Raw genomic sequence first — 17846 nt, 5'->3', positions numbered from 1 at the left:
TGTGGATTATGATGTTTTCCTCCTTGGCTCTTACTAGAGGGAAAATATTTTAAAGTTCTAAAAGTTATTCTTTGCAAAATTACCTCGAGATTAAAACTGGATGGATTGGATATGGATGTTTAGAGAACATTTGTTGAAAAACAACTTTCATTTTGCTAAAAAATAGATTTTTTACTTTCCTCCACAGATTGTTTATTTAGCTCCAGTGTATGAAATCCCTCTCCCTGCTTTTTTGGACTTCAAATTATTAAACTGTAAGATGTAGATAGCTTTGGTGGGGTTAGGAATAAAGGCTACTTACTTAAAGCAAAACAAAACAAATACAGGGCATACAGATCAATTGAAATCAGGGGCACCTGCAATTGTTATCAGACCTGACCCAGAGCTTTTCACTAGTAATTTGCTTTTAAATAGCACATACTCCCTTTGTAATAAAATGAATGACAGGCTTCTGACACCAGTGGAGCATTTTGCTTGATTGCTGGGAGGCCACCCAGCAATGATGAAGCATTGGTTTGTTTTTTCTGGAGAGGTATTTCCAAACAATAGTCATTTGGGAGTTATAACAGGCGTGGAAGGGAATATTGAAAAGGTGAATTTGACAGGTGAATTATCATGGATCTATTGATAAATTGAGTAAATCCAGTTTGATATATTACTATAGATAATTGAATATTTGGGAGATGAAATGTGAAAAAACACTAATGAGGAAGAGTTAATTGAAAAATTTCCCCCATCAACTTAATTTTTTTATGTGTTTTATGTAATTGGCTTTGAAGTAATGTAAAAAATGACTTTTGGGTATCAATTTTGTGTTCTTTTTATGATGTGTTTAACTTCATATTTGAGGAAAAATAAAATTTGACTTGTAATAAAAGTTGCTTAAGAATTGTATATATTTTATAACAGGCAATAGATTGTTTTGAGAAGTTATTTTCTTCTCTCTACTCAGTTTCTAAGTTTATGCTTTTCTTTTTTTCATAGCAATATGAAACTTTTTGTAAGTAGACTGACCTTTAGATTGTTACAGTTTTTCAACCAGAAATTATTTGATACTAAGGGAGACAAATGTACTGAACTTACAAATGTATTCTGTTGGATTACTAACAATAGACCTAATTGATAAAAGTGATTTAATATATGTTGTGTTAATAGCTAAACCTCCAAAGCCCCTAATCTCCCATGGAAATATTGCTTTGTAGAACAAAATCCAATGAGAAGTTCTGGGATTCCAGAGTGAATTTGTACATTCCTTAGGGGCATTTTTGCAAGGGAGGTTGTTGTGTTTTGAAGGTAGTTGATAAGAGACCTGCACCACCAACCCCAGACCTGCACCACCAACCACCATCATGCATTAGTCTCTACAAGGTATTTGGGTGTATGTATTCCTGTACCACTCGGTACCACCATTTAGCCACGGGAAGTTTCTGACCATTTGCAGCATACATTATAAATCAGGATGTCACTACCAGACAATCAGATTTGAACATTCCATGAACAAAGGAGCCTATATCCCCTAGGAATAGATCACTTAACTGTGTTTATGTCATGCTGTTGATATGCCTGCATTTACACAAGTCAGGATAGCACATTGTTTATTTATTTTAGGAGTAGATAATTGATCTGTCTATTTACCTAATTTTGGGTTAATTAGCCAATAACTGAAATAGGCAATTTAGCACGATTGCTTAAAATACATGGGGGAAAATAAGTGTATTCTTCCAACCCCCAAATGACTCCTCTACCACCTTGGGCTTGTGAAAGAATGATTTTGAGTCTTCTTCAAGTTGGGCTGATGTCGGCTGCTCTCTTTAAAACAATTTCCTACTTGGCACATAATACATGGGGAAGTCGCTGGTAAATATTTGGGGAAACTCAGAGGATTTCCAACTCCCGAATTAGTCCCCTGGGGGACCTGGAAAAATTGCTGGATATATTGGTTGAATGAAATAAACGTATTTAAGTTAGGTTCTCTTTCTGGTCTCACTAGGAGATACCACTGCTACTTGGGACTGTAGTAACTTCGGGGGCCAAATTTGTACACTCTGGTTGGGTGCAGAGATTTTTCTTTTCTTTTTTTTTTTGGCTTAAAAATTTTTTGTTTGTTTGCAGAGATGAACTGAGAGATCTGGCGTCTTACAGAGTAGTTAAACAAAAAGCCAAAATACTGGTCTAAATCTAAGAATGAAGAACCATAATTGCTATATATTATTAAGTATTAAAAAGGCACTTAAAAAAAAAAAGGGCAGGGAACTGAAAGAAATAAAAAAAGCACAGTCAAGCAAATGAAAATTACTCATGATGTTATCAATCAGAGATAACCACTGTTAACATTCCAGTCTTTTTCTACGCTTTTTTCTCAATATGTAACTCTGTAAAATTATATATTCTCATCTTTGTTACATATTATAAATATTTATCTAAATCACTTAAAAGTACTACATAACCATTTTAATGAGTTCTTAATATGTCAAAATAAAGATACAAGAAAATTTTAATCCTTTCCTTATTATTGAACATCTAGAAAGTTTGCAACTTATTGTGATGTTGTGATTAAAATCTCCATACATAAATCTTTGTCTAATTCTCTGATTAGTTCCTTAGGGGGGAAAAATATCTAAAAATAGAAGAACTAAAGGGATGCCTGGGTGGCTTAGTCAGTTTAATTAAGCATCTGCCTTTGGCTCAGGTCATGATCCCAGGGTCTGGGATCAAGTCCCTCATTCAGCTCCTTGCTCAGCAAGGAGCCTACTTCTCCCTTTTCCTGCTTGTGCACTCTCTCTTTCTGATAGATAGATAAATAAATAAATAAATAAATACAATCTTTAGAAATAAAGGGACTAAGAATAAGCACTTTTAAAAAGCAAGATATATGCTGTCAAATTTTTTTTTAGATTGATTACATCTAGGTACACTCTGTAGTCAGCTGTGTACAGAAATGACCTCTTCCCACAGACCCTGAAATGGATAAAATAATAATCATTATAAAAACGTTTTCCTAATTTTGTAAACAATTCATATTCCTTTGATGATTCATTGCATAGTTTTTCATTTTATAAAACATTTATATTTCTTTGGTTAAATATCTGTGTGGGTAAGTTTTTCAACTTACTTTCTTTTGCTTGTGAAGTTGCAGAATGTGGAAGTGAGCATTTCCGCTGTGAAGATGGGCAGTGTATCTCTGCATCCTGGAGATGTGATGGGACCAGAGACTGCTTAGATGATTCGGATGAAATTGGCTGCCGTAAGTGAGGAGGGGCTGGGCTAAGCTCTTTTCAAATAACAGAAGTGCTTCCTGGTGAATTCAGCTGTACCAAAGGCAAAGAGTTGTGCCTTTTAGTGATAGATTTGGGACTGGGCTTAAGTCTTTTGAGATCTCTGTGGTTGAAGAGAACTGATGGCATTAAGCATTCCATTAGTTCCTTTTGAGGGAGGGGTTCAATTCACATCAGTTTCTGTCTTACCCATGACCTTGACCATGACGATGACCATGATACTGAAACAAATTTGTGAGTAGTTTTCTGAAGCCTATAAGCCTGTTTCAGATTATTCACTCTGGAAATTTTGTGGACCAACTATGATTTGTAAAGCAAGGAGGAGTCTGTTTTTGTATAAAGGATGTAGTATAACTTAGGTAAATTGCGCAAAAAGATCATAGAAGAGGCTAGTGTGGTTTTATGTTTAAAAAAATTATAGTTCTCATAACCGGAGGAAACGGACTGAGGGCTGCTGGAGGGGAGTGGGCTGGGAGAGATGGGGTGACTGGGTGATGGGCATTAAGGAGGGCATGTGATACAATAAGCACTGGGTATTGCAGATGAATCACTGAACTCTACCTCTGAAACTAATAATACATTATATGTTAATTAGTTGAATGTAAATAAAATAAAATAAAATTTAAAAAGAAGGAAATCCATTGAACTTTTCAGAACCTCAAAAAATTATAGTTAAAAACACAGTAGTATTATAAACCCAAAGTTTAATTAAAAAATCACTTTTACATGTATTTCTTCATTTAGTTCTCTTAATATTTTGGGGTAGGTTTCAGATTAAGAAACAAAGGTATAGTGAAGTTAATTCATCCATTAAAGGCTTCTTTCCTGCACAAATCCCAACCCTTAATATCTATTGCTTTCTCAGCTTGCTGTATGTGATTAGTTGTACTCTTGTAATTTCATTCATTCTGATTTGTGAAAGACAAGGGATGGTTATCATCCAAAACTCAAGAAATTTATTAGTTTTGAATTGTTGGCCATCCAGTGGACAACGGAACAAACTTTAGTGTGTCGTTTGGATCATGATGCATTTGAAAATGAGAGAAGGATGGGGAAATAGGTCTGTACAGTACTTCTCAAACTTTCATGCACAAATGGAGTGCCTGGGGAGCTTGTTAAGGTTCAAGTTTTGCATCCATGTTTGGAGTGGGACCTGAGAGTCTGCATTTCTACAAGCTCCCATGTGATGCTAGTGCTGCCAGTCTGTGAATCACATTTTGAGCAAGGGAATAACTCTATTTGTAGAGACATGGTTATGTGTTAACCATTCACTTCCTCTGGGCTTCCCAGGATCATTTTAGGTTAAATACTAAGAGCAGAAAAGCAAGAAATATGTATTCTGGGATAGAGGAATAAATGAATAGGTATACAAACATCTCTTTAGAAATTGTTAATGTAATAACGATGTTCCGTAGCAATGACCATAACAATGGTGCCAATGGCAGTAGAGATAGCAACTAACATTATACTGCATTTCCACATTTATTATTTAACTGATTTTTTTATAGCAAAGAATGAGATAAATATAGTTCCCATTTTATGGTGCGTACATAGAAGCTCAAAGAAACTGCCAAAGATCATAAGGCAAGAAAATTGTAGAAATAATAATTATTCAATTCAAAACATTTCACATAATTTAACAATAACTCATGGTTAATTTTTATTTAAATTTAATATATTTTGTCATAGCTTTGTATGGATGTGTTTTGGCTGTTTGTTTTTTTCTTTGTAGTTGTGTGTTGCTTTGGACTGTCAGTTTGTTGTGAGGCCATTGCTGAGATTATGCAAGAGTCCACAGATTCTTGCAGGGGATTGTTTACTATATATAGCAAATATATTAAGCCGGAGTTAACATAGATTCTTTTGAAATAAACACTGCTTGTTGGTATAGTAGGGTGACTGTTTGACATAATGAGTCCTTTTCTGATTTGTTTTAGCTCCCCCTTCTTGCAAGTCGGACCAGTTCCTGTGTCAGGGTGAAGGTCTGTGCATCCCTAACTTCTGGGAGTGTGACGGTGACCAGGACTGTGAGGATGGCTCAGATGAACATCAGCGTTGTCGTAAGTGTTTATAAGAGGGATTTTGTTTTGGCCTCCTAGACACCTATAATCTAACCTGTTACAAAAGCATTAACAATGGAATGATTTATAAATGCTGAGTTGGAACTTAATCAACAGGAGAACCTATGCTGTAGTTGCACTCAGGGTTAGAGGATACTGAGAGTCTGAATGTGCCGAAGAGTTATAAACGTACCCCAGCTGTTTGGAAATAGGATAGGTTCCCAATATTTAATTAAGATTGTGTTACATTCAATAAAGACACAAAACATTTCTTGGTATCTATAGGTGGGTCTTCCTTTGTGTGGTTGGCAGTGGGATGGATCCTTTTCTTCCTGTAGTGCACTCTCCAGTGAAACCTTCTCTCCATTCTGCCTCAGTATTAAACTATCTTATTTGTGATCAAGTGGAAGTGCAGCTAGTAGCTAGGTCTTTTGGAGGCAGTGTTGGTTATTGCTTCATTGACTGCTGGTAGAGTCTGCATAGGATGAGCTGCAACAAGAAGGAAGATGGTAGCCATCGGGATGACCTTGGCAGTTGCTGCATTCCTGGGCACTGAGGAGGTTCAGGGCAGCAAACTGGGAGAAACTCTTAAATTCTGATTTCTTTGGGCTCAGACTGGAAAAGGGTTTGACATGGGCGTAAATAACTTGGATGAGAGAGTCATCTTGGGGAAGCATTGTGAGAAATATGCCATGTGTATCATTCTTTTGCTTTCTCTGTTAAGGATATTTATATAACTTAAAATTATTCAAAATTATTCCTGTATCAATGAGGATGTTTTTGGCTGCAAAGAATTAAAAACACTACTCAAAAAAGTTAAGCAAAAGGGGAATTTATTATCTTACACAGTAAGAAACCCAAATCTAGTGTTGTTCCAGGGTTGATTAATTCCCAGTGTCAGTAACATCAGCCAGTTTTTCTCCCACTTTTCTGCTCTGCCTTCTTCAGCCTGCTGGCTTTCTGTGATTGCATGAAGTCTGTAGAAGTCCTGGATTTTACATCCCTCTAATTCTAATTTGAACGTCTAGAAGAGAGAATATGATATTCTTTCCCCATGTATATTTTTAAATGACACTCCCCTCCCCAACAAAAAAGAAGACCCCCAAATAAAAAAAACCAAAGCCCTTTTAGAAGTCTAGGTTGGACTGAGATGGAAATTGGAGAGAAGATATCAAACTGTCAGGAACCACCTCAGGCTCTTGACCCCAGTTGTCCTGTGAAGGAGTCTAGCTCTCGTCATTGTGTGGTGTTTACCTTTGAGCCTACTGCACATTCTGTTACAGTAAATGCACACCCCACAAAATCATGGACACTTATTTTCACTTTGTGTTGATTTTTAAGATGTCAGCCAAGATCCTGTTGGCATTTTTACAGTGATTGCTGACAAAGATCAAAGAAGAAACATGTTTTTGATGATTGCTTCATGTGAGAACTTGTTCAGTTGTTATGTGACTAGCAGTGGAGATTCTGTCGCCTTAAGTAGGGCCTGGATACATTTATAAAAGCTTGGAATTTAGCCCAGGACTTTGGAGTCCAGCATTGAGTGTGAACTCTTTTCAGTCAGGCCAAGGGTCTTTTGAGGAAGAGAATAGAAATCCCCCAAATGCCCATGAGTTCGACTTTGATTTAAACCTAAAATGAACACTGTATAATTAAGCAGCCTGTTAGGGCTTTTCAGTAGTGGTCAGGGGTCTTTCAGCAAAGAGATGGTGATATTTGGGACAGAATGATTAAGGGGAAACTAGCAAACTATGTAGGGCCATGGAGGTGACAAATGATAGTTCCGAGGAAGGCATGGACAGGAGCTAACCAAGGCCAACCAGGAGCATGGCATGTCCAGATGAGGTCCGGTTGTGTGTCAGGATGTGAGGTGGAATGGCAAAAAGGGAGACCAGATCTGAAAGAGGGAGATGGGGCATGGTATCTCAGAAATACTGAACAGTGGAATTGAAATGGTCAGGCATAGTAGGGCAATGGAAAAAAAAACCTTTGTTTGTAGGAAACAATTTTCCTACCCCCTCAGTGGTCCTACTGGAAAGAAGGGATCATCTGCAGATAGTGAGTACTCAGTGGGAACAGGATGGGGCTAGATCGTGAATGTCTGGAGAGCGGTGACTATGCTTTATTTAGATTGCATCTTTAAGACTTGTTACTTTTTCTAGCAGATAGTAGGTTCTTGATGGGTACTGAATGAATTAATGAATGATGGGTTACTTATCTTTTGGCTAGATAAGCCATTTTGGTTCCATTTTTCTCTTGCTTCCCACACAAAGTAGGAAGAAAGCTGAGCTGTAGATTGTGATACTATGTAGTGGATGACCCCTTGCTAATAATAATACTTTTCAGAGGAGATACAGATTCCTAAGTTAGGACAACTTGGAATAAAGATACTTGGGAATAGAGATGGAGAAAACTTTATCGCAGTAATTTATAAGCAATGTTACATACCATTTTAAATGACTATGGATTTCCCAAGGTAAATCTTGCATTTTTTTAAAGAAGATTTTGTATTTATTTGAGAGAAAGAATGAGAATGACTGTGGGAAGGGGTAGAGGGAGAAGGGCTCGATTCCAGGACCGTAGGATCGTGACCTAGCTGAAGGCAGACGCTTAACCGACTGAGCCACCCAGGTGCCCCTAATTCTTGCATTTAAAAAAAAAAAATTTTTTTTTTTTTTAAATTTGACAGACAGAGATCACAAGCAGGCAGAGAGGCAGGCAGAGAGAGAGGAGGAAGCAGGCTCCCTGCTGAGCAGAGAGCCCGATGTGGGGCTCGATCCCAGGACCCTGGGATCATGACCTGAGCCGAAGGCAGAGGCTTTAACCCACTGAGCCACCCAGATGCCCCATAATTCTTGCATTTTTAATGATAGGAAATTCTTTATTAGACATCCATTAGCTACAGAATATGCCACTGCTGTGTTCACTAAGGTCACCAGAGAACTCCTGATTATCAAGCAGAGTGTATACTTTCCCTTTTTCATCGTTGGATGAACTTTTCTATTGCATTTGACTCTGGCAATCACTCTCTCCTTCTTGACACTAGTACCTTGGCTGCCGTGACTCCTCACTCTCCAGTTCTTTCCTGAACTGCTTTGATCTGCTACCGAGCCTGTGAGTATGCTTGTTACTTAGAGCCGTGCACTTAGCAGCTCTTCTTAGTCTCTACTTTTCCAGGATAATTTCAACTAATCTTAGGATTTCAGTAACTCTGGATAGGCTGATGATACCCAAATCTATGCTTATGACCTAGATTTCTTGCCCTCACTTCAGTCTTATATATTCAGCTACCTGTTGGAAATCCTCAGGATGCTTCAAGTTCAGGTGTCCAAAGGAGTTAATCATCTTCTCCCCTGGCCTGGTTTTTCCTTCTATATTTTCTGGTCTACGTGAATTATCTTTTCATAGAAATAAAATTAACTTACTATAAGGGGCCAGCAGAAAATACAACATCAGCCTCAAACTATTAGAAGTAGGCAGATCTAAGCCATTTTTCTTGTTAATCTGGAATATTATAAAACATATTTCATAATGAAGGCATTTTATTGGAGGAAATATAAAGATGGCTGTCAGTGACATTAAAGATGTAATCAGTTAGCATGGAAAGGATATCCTAATCCCTTAGGCACCTGAGCTAGAAATTTGGAATTATTTTTGATTCTTCTACCCATATTTAGTCAGCAACTCTTGTCTAACATCTCTAAAAGTTCACCTCTTTCCCATTTTTATCATTACTGCCAGCAGTCTCTCTCTCTCTCTCTCTCTCTTTTTTAAGATTTTATTTATTTGACAGAGAGATAGTGAGAGAGGGAACACAAGCAGGGAGAAGCAGGCCCCCCGCTGAGCAGGGAGGCTGGTGCAGAGCTCCATCCCAGGATCCTGGGATCATGACCTGAGCCAAAGGCAGACGCTTAATGACTGAGCCACCCTGGCGCCCCAGTGCCAGTAATCTCTTATCTGGGTGACTGCAACAGCCTATGGATTGGCCTCCCTGCCTCTAGCCCTGTGCCTCCTTGGGTTCTCCCTGACACTGATGCTAGAAAGATTTGACTAAATCCCTAAAACATTTTGGTGTGTATCACCTCAAGAAGAAACTTCCAACTCCCTAACGTGGTTTACGGTGGCTTCTAAGCTACAGCTGGTGCTTATTTTTCCATGTCTATCACTTGGCCGTTCATGCCTTGAAATTTCCTTGTGGGGTCACGTCAGTGCTCATAGTTCCCTTGGGCATGTCATGCAGTGTCCCTCTTTGAGCTCTGTGCATGCTGCCTGAATGCTCGTTGCTAGAGAGTCCTTTTTCCCTTTTGACCTAGCTAACCTAGCCGCCTCTCCTGTAGGACCCAGGTGAGGTATTACCTCTTAAAGACACTGTCCCTCTTCATGCTCTTACCTCAGAGTGAATTAGGCACTCCTCCCTGATCCTTCTATAATTAATTCCTTGGATGCCTGTACTTCACTTTCATCATTGTTTTCTTATTAATTCTTGAAGTGTTTTCTAGAAAATAATGAGCTCCTTGAGGGGAGGGACTGTGCCTCATTCACCATTGTACTCCCATTGTTGGTATACTTTGTGGCATGTAATAGGCCCTCAGTAGATGTTTATGTAACGAGTAAGTGAATCCTAGCATCAGACTGGTTGATGGATCCATATAATTTTAATTTGTCATTTCTCTATGTTTGAATGAGCTTTTAATTACTCCCTCCTAAACCCCTTTGAAATTGTAAGCACAAAGTATAGAATTGCTTTGGGCTTCAGTTTAAGAAGAAAGCCAAGAGACTTAAAATAATATTGGCACTTGATTTAGTTTTTCTTCATATTTTGTTTGAAAAGCTGTTTTGGGAATAAAAAAAGTTGTTTAATTTTATGTGGAAATTGGCAATATATACTTAAGTATTACAGGGGCATTTAATGAGGAATATCAATCTTTTTAGCCTTACTTAGGTAAAATTGTGTCTACTCTGGGCAGAATTCAGACATTTAAGTGACTTCTAGAAAAGTTGTTCCATCCTAATTTTATTAATACAAAGTACTGGGAGAAAATATGAAATTATACTGTCAAAGTGTCCGAAATTGACTAGAAAAAATCTTGTTTGCTATTAAAGAATTACATAACACATTTATAATGAACTAATTTTATTAAACAAAGAAGGAACGAGATGACATGAAAGGTATAATCAGTTAAGCATGGGAAAGGGTGCTAATTATGGATAGTTTTTAATGTCTTACTTATCACATGGTAACCTTTATATGTTTGAATCTTCAAGTATCAACTCTAAAGCTGTGATTTATTATCCACTTGTCTTTTAGAAAGGTTTTTCTTACAGTTGGATGATGGCACACCACTTAACACATGCTTAATTTCACCAGAAAACCAACATTTTTTTTTTCAGAAAACCAATTTTGCTAAACTTGAGTATCTTTACTATATAGAAGTATAGGAAACTGTAAAAAAAATTCAGGGGAAAAATTTTTTCTTCCATTCGATGATTGTAATTTTTTTCAGTGGATCACATTTTCCCCATTCCCCAAATCCCATGATAATTCCTGCCCTGGGCTTACAGAACAGCATTCATGTGATGCGTGTAGCCTCAATTCCTTAGATTTGATCTGTTTTATCCAGAGGCAAATTTGATAAACTACCGATGACTGCTTTTGCTTAGTGTGATCAACATAGGATAAAAACAGGCTAGTTAAAGTTGTTTATAGAAGTGATACACATTCAATGTAGAAAGTACTCTAAATACTACTAAAGTACTCTAAAGAGTACTCTAAAGAGTACTAAAGAGATTTTTAGTACCCTAAAGAGTACTAAAGAGTAGAGAGAACTCTAAAGAAAAAAGTCACCGATATTTTTATCACTCAGAAATAATCACTCTTATAACCCTTTGGCATATATCCTTCTTGTTTAAACAAGTATTTCAGTGTTTCAGTGAGGCGGAACCTTACTGATCCCCAGCTCCTATGTATATGTGCAAAATTCTTTCATTCCTTTTATCATATAGGTTATTGTATTCTCAGCACATGTTGATAATACAATTGTCTACACCAACATGCCTGAGTGTTGATGTGATTCCATGAGCATTTTTTTTAAAAGATTTTATTTATGTATTTTAGAAAGAGTGAGAGCGAGAGTGAGAGAGAGCACATGTGTGCATGGGTGAGCCCGAGTGGGCGGTTGGGGCGGGGGGAGAAAAAGAAGGAGAGAAACAAACTTCCCTTTGAGCATGCTCTCTGAGTGTGGAGTCCCTGTTTCGGGGCTCAGTTTCAGGAGTCTGAGATCATGACCTGAACCAGAATCAAGAGTTAGGTGTTTGACTAACTGAGCTACCCAGGCGCCCCAATTCTGTGAGCATTTTAATAGTATCCTGATGATACCTTTACTTTTGCGTTGTGAGCTGTCTCCCTTGGTGTAGCTGGGTAACCTGCTTTCTGAGCCTATGAACTTTATGCTCAATATATTCTCTTGCCTTTGCTTTCACATTTCTTCACTCATCTTTGGTAAATGGATTGGTCTGTCTTTGGCAGTAATTTTAAAGTAATATCTTTTCCCCTTCACAGCTGGGAGAACATGCTCAAGCCATCAAATTACATGCTCCGATGGTGAATGTATCCCAAACGAATACAGGTGCGACCACGTCAGAGACTGCTCAGATGGAACTGACGAGAAAGACTGCCGTGAGTCCCTTTCAGTCTTTGCACTGTATTTGCTTTCCCCCTTTGTCCCTTTGGCATTTTAATCAATTTGTTAGATTTGTTGATGGACAGAAATGCCTACAATATGCCTCTTGTTATTGAAATCTCTTGGCAGATTCTTTTGTGGATTAGAGGTGATATTCTGATAGGAGACTATTTTTAGCAAGACATTCTAAGTGTGTCCTGCCTTAGCACATCAAATTTCTGTATTTTTTTGAAGTAAGGGACTTTTAACATTAACATAGAATCCCGAAAGATCACCGAATACATTGACTATAAGATCCAGTTTTGTCAGTTTTCGTTTTTTTTTAAATTAATGGTGAATTTCTGGGTAAAATGTCTCATTAATTTTTCTGCTCTTATGGACTCAGTATTTTCCAGTTTGGAAAACAGTTACATTTTGAAAATGGCTTTCTCCATTGGTGGCTTATTACATTAGTTTGCAGCTGATCACCACAAGATAAGGCATAGAAATCCCAGTATTCTATGGCCTAATGTTGAGATTTTTACCATAACCAAAATATGAGAGTGCAGTCATGGTGTACCGTGAACATCTTAAAAATTTTAAGTAAGGAGTAATCTGTCCCTCTTGAGATTTATGTGGAATTGTTAGATTACAAGAATATAGAAATTATTCTATTGTGTCAGTAGGCCTGTAGTCAGTCTAATCGAGGTCCAATCCTATGGTCCATCTATGTCTTTAGCTTCAGACATACCTAGTTTTGCTTAAAAGCCCTTGCAAACATATCACTTATGAGTTTATCCAGAACTCCCTTGAGTTTTTATGCATTTTTTCCTGAATTTCACTTGATAGGCTGCATTTCATAAGTTTACTATGAGCTGAGTGATGTTACTTTCTTTTGCTCTTAAATTTGTGCTTCAAACTTAGGGAGTTGTTTTAATATTCGTTATTCCAATAATCAGTGGCTAGATTTTGTGTACCTCAGAAAACTTGATCACAAACTTCTTAGTTACTATGTCTCCCACTGAGATTTTAGTTTTAGTTCATTCTTATGGGACACCTCCTCTACTGTTTGGTCATTTTGATTTGATTTAGTTTTCTGGCCTGTTCTTAAATTTCTTCCTTTGGTTCAAATGCTATATTTTAAGTTTCTTTCCTTTTTCTTTTTTTTTTTAAGATTTTATTTATTTATTTGTCAGAGAGAGAGAGGGAGAGAGAGCGAGCGAGCACAGGCAGAGTGGCAGGCAGAGGCAGAGGAAGAAGCAGGCTCCCTGCTGAGCAAGGAGCCAGAAGTGGGACTCGATCCCAGGACGGTGGTATCATGACCTGAGCCGAAGGCTGCTGCTTAACTAACTGAGCCACCCAGGCGTCCCATATTTTAAATTTCTTTTTGAGAAGACCATCTTCTGTATATTTTGGTCCATTTCTCAATCAGGTGTTATGCCCTTGGGTGGGAGCTAACGTAAACTGGTTATTAGCAAATCATTCCTGTTTCACTATACTGTTCAAACTGTACTCTTCATGGAAGAAGTACTAGTATATGTGAAAAGGAAAGGTCTGGGTCCAAACAGGTCCAGGTTCATGTTGCATCCACATCATTATCACAGAGTGCATTTTATTTTTTTAAAGATTTTATTTATTGAGAGAGAGAGAGTGAGTGAGAGAGAGAGCACTAGGAGGAGTGGGGAGGGGCAGAGGCAGACTCCCCGCTGAGCAGGGATTAGGATCTGAGTTGAAGGCAGTCACTTAACCAGCAGAGCCACCCAGGCACCCCAGCACACGGAGCATTTTAAGAAACACCTCTTCTCCTTCATGCTTTCTTTCTTTGGGTCTATTTTTCTTTGAGAGGACGCTGCGATTTGTCCTTGTGTCTCCATTTCCTAGCAGAATTGCTGGTACAGTTGTGTTGTATAATTTCCAACCAAGAGATTATGTTGCCTCTAATTTGGGTCTCTTTTCTTTTTTTAAGATTTTATTTATTTATTTGACAGAGAGAGAGAGAGACTGCGAGAGAGGGAACACAAACAGGGGTAGTAGGAGAGGAAGAAGCAGGCTTCCTGCTGAGCAAGGAGCCCAATGCGGGGCTCGATCCCAGGACCTTGGGATCTAAGCTGACCTAAGCTGAAGGCAGATGCTTAACGACGGAGCCACCGAGACGCCGCCGGGTCTCTTTTCTTTTTTCCTTCCTTCCTTCCTTCCTTTTTAAGATTTTATTTATTTATATGACAGAGAGAGAAAACACAAGTAGGCAGAAAGGCAGGCAGAGAGAGAGGGGGAAGCAGGCTCCCCACGGAGCAGAGAGTCCGACAGGGGCTCCATGCCCAGGACCCTGAGATCATGACCTGAGCCGAAGGCAGAGGTTTAACCCACTGAGCCACCCAGGTGCCCCCCCGCCTTTTCACTTTGAAAGTTTAGACTTAGAACTGGCAGTCACAGAGATGGTAGTGTCTGTCTGGATGTCACAAAATAACAAGTCCATGAGTCAAGGCCTCTCAGTACTTTGTAAAGCAAACAATAGGTTCTTCATTGTGGCAAGTGAAAAGATTATTTTTGATTAATAATAGCAATGGTTCACATATTTTATAGTATTTTATAAACTGCTAAGTGTTATATAAATTTTGGTTATTATTCTTAATTAGGTTCCTCAATGAGGACAATAGGGCAGGTGTTAGTATGCTCTCATAAATAAAGAAACGGAGACTGAGAAGAGCAGAATGGCTCGTTCAAGGTTGTACAATGTGTGGCAGTGCTAGGGCTAAATCCAGCTTCTGGTTCCAAGTCTCGTGATCGCTTTTCATGAAGACTTTATTTACAAAAGGAGAAAGTTCTAGCTTGTGCAAGTTTAAGAGAGAACCAGAGGCTGTGCCACAAGCCAACAGTCTGTGTCTTTATCCCTAATTTACCAGTGGATAAAAATGAGTGCTTTATTGGAAATGCAATGGGAATGAAGGAAATACTACTTTGGGGAAAATAAAAGGCGGCTGAAACAGGCTGTTTGGATTTATTCCATGTGAACACCCTGCAGCCAAGTCTAAAGTCACCAGTACAACTGCCCCACGGCTTTGCCAATAGACCTTCCGGAAAGAAGCTGGCAGTGTACGAGCATACAAGCAGCTGGTATAGAAAGGAATGAAGAAAAGGAAGTGAGTGAGCTTTATAAAATATCTGAGCAGGAATTTTTAATCAAGTTTTTATTTGTTTTTTTAAGTACAAGGAATGGGTGAAACAAGGATTTGTTATTAAGGAAAGAGAGCCAGATTTAGATGATAGTTAATTGCTCCTGGAATCGTACAAGTCATGAATTCTTCAGGGCTCCTAGCCCTGAGATGAATCTGACACGTGTAAATGGGTTTTATAATGAAGTATTCTTTCCTATTTCTCTTTGCCTTGTTTATTTATCACTATGTGTTACTTATGCAGGAATACAAAAAAAAAGTCTAACCAATCAGGAGATTAAGAAAAGAATCTTCATACTTCTTTGCGCTTTGATCTCCTGGCCACAGCCAGACTGGGACAAGAAAGAAATGAATGGCCCGGGTCAAAGTCTTTAGAAAGTGCTAATATAGAGAGACAGATTGGCCTCATTTTGTTTTCCCTCTTTGTTCGGAACACTTGTGGAAAATGGTGAAGGGAACTGCCATTCACTGGGCACCAGTCCCTGTTTTGTGCAATTTTTACATTAATACCACAAGGTGGGTGTGATGACCATCTCTTTACAGAGATTATAAAGATTGTCATGAATCAAGTGTGGAGGAGCCAGGCTTTTAACCTAGGTGTAAACCCTATGCCCATGCTTTTGCAATACTTTTCTTTAGTAATGGGAGTTTACAGAGTATTTTTACCTGAAGGTTACTTAATTATTTTATCATTTAAAAATTACTGTTTAAAGCTTTTTACTTTGGAAGGTTTTAAACAAAATCAAAAGCAGGGTGAATTGTAAGATGAACTCCTTTGTACTCATCACTCAAGTTATATCAGTTACCAACTCTTAGCTAATTTTGTCTTATCTATAAAACTCTATTCTTCTCCCCATTATTTTGAAGCAGTTCTCACAAATCACCTTAATTCTATCTTTAAATGATTATTTATCTCCAAAACATACGGACGAAAACCTAGCATAACATGACAATATCATGACCTACCTAAAAGTTAACAACTGTTCTTTAAAATAATCAATTCTTAAAATTTCCCCAGTGGCTTTTTATTTTTTATAGTATCATTTAAAATCAGAGTCCAAATAAAATTTATGCATTGGAGTTAGTTGCTGTCTTTAGACTTGAAAGTTTGCCTTCCGTTTCTGTTTTTAACTCCTTACAGTGTTTTTGTTGAAAAAACCAAGCTACTTGTCCTGAGTTTCCCACAGTCTGGGGTTTGCTCATTGCCACCCTTGATGTCCTTTAACATGTTTATCTGTCCCTTATATTTTTTGGAAATTGGTAGCTAGATCTAGAGCAAGGTTTGTCAGCCTTGGTGCCAGTGGCATTAGGGGCCAGATAATTCTTTACCACTGGGTGGTGTCTAATGCATTGTATAATGTATAACCATATCGCTGGCCTCTGTCCACTAGAAACCAGCAGCCCTCCCATATATGACAACCAAAAACGTCTCCAGACGAGGCTAAATGTCCTCTGGGAGCTAAATCTCCCACCTCTGCTCCAGCTGAAAGTAACATTAGTCTAGAGGCTTGAAAATGCAAGGATTTCTCTCTCTCTCTCTGTGTGTGGAGGGGCAGAAATACTTTGAATATAAAGACACGTATTTCCACTGGGAGGCACATAATGTCTAACTCAGCCATTGAGGATGGTTGCTAAGATGCCTTTAGTCATAGAGATACTTAGCTACTTTAAACATCCCTTCAGGTATAGAGTAGCTGTTTATTAGTTGTTTTAAATTGGAGTGTTAGAATATGATGGATTAGTCAAGTCTTGCCCAGAAATCATTTTTGTGAGACATGACACTTTATTCTGTTGTTTCTGTGTCCTGATGCATGGGGATCATTACTGGTAGACAAATGTATGATCAGCCTATGAGGGTGACTTCATTTTTCTATTTCTCAGAAATAAGGCTGTCTATAGGAAGGGGTCTAAATATATTAGGCACCTAGAAACCACCTAAATATAGGAATGGTGTTGGAAAAACTCCAAAGAAGGACTTAATTCTTTTCCCCAAATATTTGAAAGGATCAGGAATCTTGACCCTATAGTTCATAGTCCTGCCTGTCAGATCCGACCCCTACGTTATGGTGCCTACCCTTTCAAGCTTCTAAGATCAAGACTTTGAGCTCCAGCATAGAGCACCTTGTGTCTGTCGCAGGCATTCCTTTAACAGAACAAAGAGGAGTGTGTAAGAGCTCTCTCAGAGAGGCAGGGGGATGGGAAGGAAGAGAATGGGTGAGACGGTGAGGAGGGCAAGCATAGTGAGATCCCTCTAAAAAGATTATCTTTGAGATAAATTTTGGGTGGTATGAAAGCTTCTTTTATTACGTTTGATCTTTTTGTCTGCTCTGTTCCTAAATGCATAGGGTATTTTCAGTTATTCTCCTGTTTGAGAACTATTTCTGAATGTGTAGATGTGTATGGGTGTGTGTGTACATATATGTTATAAAAAGCTGTGAAACAGGTAAAAGTTCATTTTCCCCAAGTTATTTTATACTTCAGTCCAGCTATCTATAAAGTGGCCCCTACTATTAAATAGCTTGTCAATTAATTTTTCCCCCCAAGGAACAGGAGATTCAAAACTGCAGTCCATTTTACTTCTAATGGGATTAGCATTGAGGAAAAACCACTCATGCGGAGTCCAAGATAAACATCAGAATAATGCAGCAATTATGGGTCATTCAGTTAATATATTGCAGT

The 17846-nt window shown here is 38.3% G+C and overlaps 1 protein-coding gene across 1 annotated transcript in view; it reads left to right on the top strand.

The window, feature by feature from the left end:
• The window catches only part of LRP2 (LDL receptor related protein 2), a 206694-nt gene that overhangs the window by 33923 nt on the left and 154925 nt on the right, over positions 1–17846 (top strand). The window contains exons 2-4 of the mRNA XM_032880388.1: positions 3131–3244; positions 5213–5335; positions 11895–12011. Of these exons, the coding sequence (XP_032736279.1) occupies positions 3131–3244; positions 5213–5335; positions 11895–12011 (354 nt within the window). The remainder of the gene's footprint in view (positions 1–3130; positions 3245–5212; positions 5336–11894; positions 12012–17846) is intronic.

The sequence above is a fragment of the Lontra canadensis genome, unplaced genomic scaffold, assembly GCF_010015895.1.
Source record: "Lontra canadensis isolate GAN:19392208 unplaced genomic scaffold, GSC_riverotter_1.0 scaffold69, whole genome shotgun sequence".
Taxonomy (NCBI): domain Eukaryota; kingdom Metazoa; phylum Chordata; class Mammalia; order Carnivora; family Mustelidae; genus Lontra; species Lontra canadensis.
This window is presented reverse-complemented; position numbering and strand designations above follow the sequence as displayed.